Here is a 1,845-nt window from a genome sequence, read left to right on the forward strand (position 1 = left end):
AAGTGAAGCAGAGGGAGCCTGACCATGCGTCACACGTCACACGAGATGGGAGTGAGAACGTGTTGGTGTGGCACTGAGGGGCCATGTTCACATGTGGAGAGACTGTGTGAACCAATCAGTCAGTGTGATAAATTCGATTACATCATCTGTTGCTTGCCTGCTAACCATGCTGACAAATAACTGTGTCACATGAGCTCTGTTGTAAAGGAAATGATATATATGACATTCAAATGCAGGCAAAGCTGGCAGAGCAGCCCTCCATAGGACCAAGCACAGACTAAAGCCTGATAATTACCTACACAGGTAAACAACTGGAGTTTTAAACCAGAATTTATAAGGATAGAAACTTATTGCATTCTTCTTGTCTAATGATATCAATGTTTCTTTTGATATGTCTGATATATCTCAGACCAACATCTCCGTTGGACTGCATGACCTAGAAAGAGGTTTGCTCTCCTCCCTGACTACATTACCATGCTGTGTTTTCGTTTGCATTAATGTGATCATGTTATTCACCTTGAGGAGTAAATCAGTGTTTCGTGAACCCTGCCGTTACATTCTCCTGTATAACCTCGTTCTTGCAGACACGCTACAGATGGCAGTGAGCCAGATACTATACATGATGTCTATTTGTAGAATAACGTTACCTTATCCTGTCTGTGGTATTCTTGTCATGTTTGCTAATCTCACCAATGAAATCTCTCCTCTCACTCTGGTGCTGATGTCTCTGGAGCGATATGTAGCTGTGTGTTACCCACTCAGGCACGCTACTATCATCACCATCAGAAACACAGAGGTGGCCATTATTACGATTTGGATCTTTTGTTCACTGAATATTCTCATTCGAGTTCTGCTGCTGTTAGAATTTCCATTTGAAGAGCTGCAGAGTCTGCAGTTGAAAAGATATGTTTGTAATACATTTCTCCTGTTTCTCACACCTGTATCTCATGAGTATGACAAAGCTTACACTTGCTTTCTGTTTGTGTCAGCTTTTGTTGGAGTCACTTGCTCCTATGTAGGTGTTATGTTGGCAGCTAGATCGGCCTCCACAGACAAAGCTTCAGCCCGGAAGGCTCGTAACACCCTGCTGCTACATCTGGTGCAGCTCGGCTTCAGCCTCTCTTCAACTGTGAACAATGCATTACTTTTACTCACCTCAAAAACAGTTTCAAATAGAGTGTCTGTGCTCATACAGAATGCTCTTTACGTCCTTCTTTTTATTCTCCCCAGATGTCTGAGTGCACTTATTTATGGTCTCAGAGACCAGACCATCAGACCCATCCTTGTTTATAATCTATGTTGTCAACTGAAACTTTTAGCTGTCACGGCGGAGGCTAAGATTTACCCTTAGAGTACATTTGGAAAGAAGCAATGAATGTTTCTGTACGCTCATTAAACTCTGTCACTCTGTCTACTAAGTGACTATCCTAAATTAACTAGAAGCTCCTCCTCCTGTTTTTTCCTTTTAAGAATAATATGTTGTTTTTTACAGTAGTTCTTTAGAATCCAGCGATACAAGCCTGTCCTTGTTATAATTTTAATAATCCTCCATTAGTTGCAGTCAGAATGGATGGATGGTGATCTATCTATTTCTTTCCACTTATCCAGCTCAGGGTTGAGGGGCCTGTAACCTTTCCCAGCTTTGGTGGGATATGAGGCAGAGTACACCCTGAACAGATGATCAGTCTATCGCAGGACGAACAGAAACCTGATATGTATGTCTTTGGACTGTGGGAAGTGGGATTCAAACCGGGATCTTCTTGCTCTGAGGAAGCAGTGCTAACCCTGTCAGTCACAATAATTTGAAAAGTAAATGTTAAAGTTTCTTTGGTGTCTGTGAACTTA

The 1,845-nt window shown here is 42.0% G+C and overlaps 1 protein-coding gene across 1 annotated transcript; it reads left to right on the forward strand.

Moving 5' to 3' along the window:
• The first annotated feature begins 335 nt into the window (after window positions 1–335).
• LOC102300417 (odorant receptor 131-2-like) lies at window positions 336–1,451 on the forward strand. The gene has a single exon (XM_005953413.2). It carries the CDS (start codon window positions 392–394, stop codon window positions 1,349–1,351), a length of 960 nt encoding a protein of 319 aa, XP_005953475.1. The 5' UTR covers window positions 336–391; the 3' UTR covers window positions 1,352–1,451.
• Window positions 1,452–1,845: the final 394 nt, after the last annotated feature.

The sequence above is a fragment of the Haplochromis burtoni genome, unplaced genomic scaffold (assembly GCF_018398535.1).
Source record: "Haplochromis burtoni strain Fernald_Lab_line unplaced genomic scaffold, NCSU_Asbu1 Contig_4205, whole genome shotgun sequence".
Taxonomy (NCBI): domain Eukaryota; kingdom Metazoa; phylum Chordata; class Actinopteri; order Cichliformes; family Cichlidae; genus Haplochromis; species Haplochromis burtoni.

What these genes read in the sequence shown, in the direction of transcription:
- LOC102300417 (XM_005953413.2), top strand. Translation starts at nt 392, where the DNA reads ATGTCTGATATATCTCAGACCAACATCTCCGTTGGACTGCATGACCTA.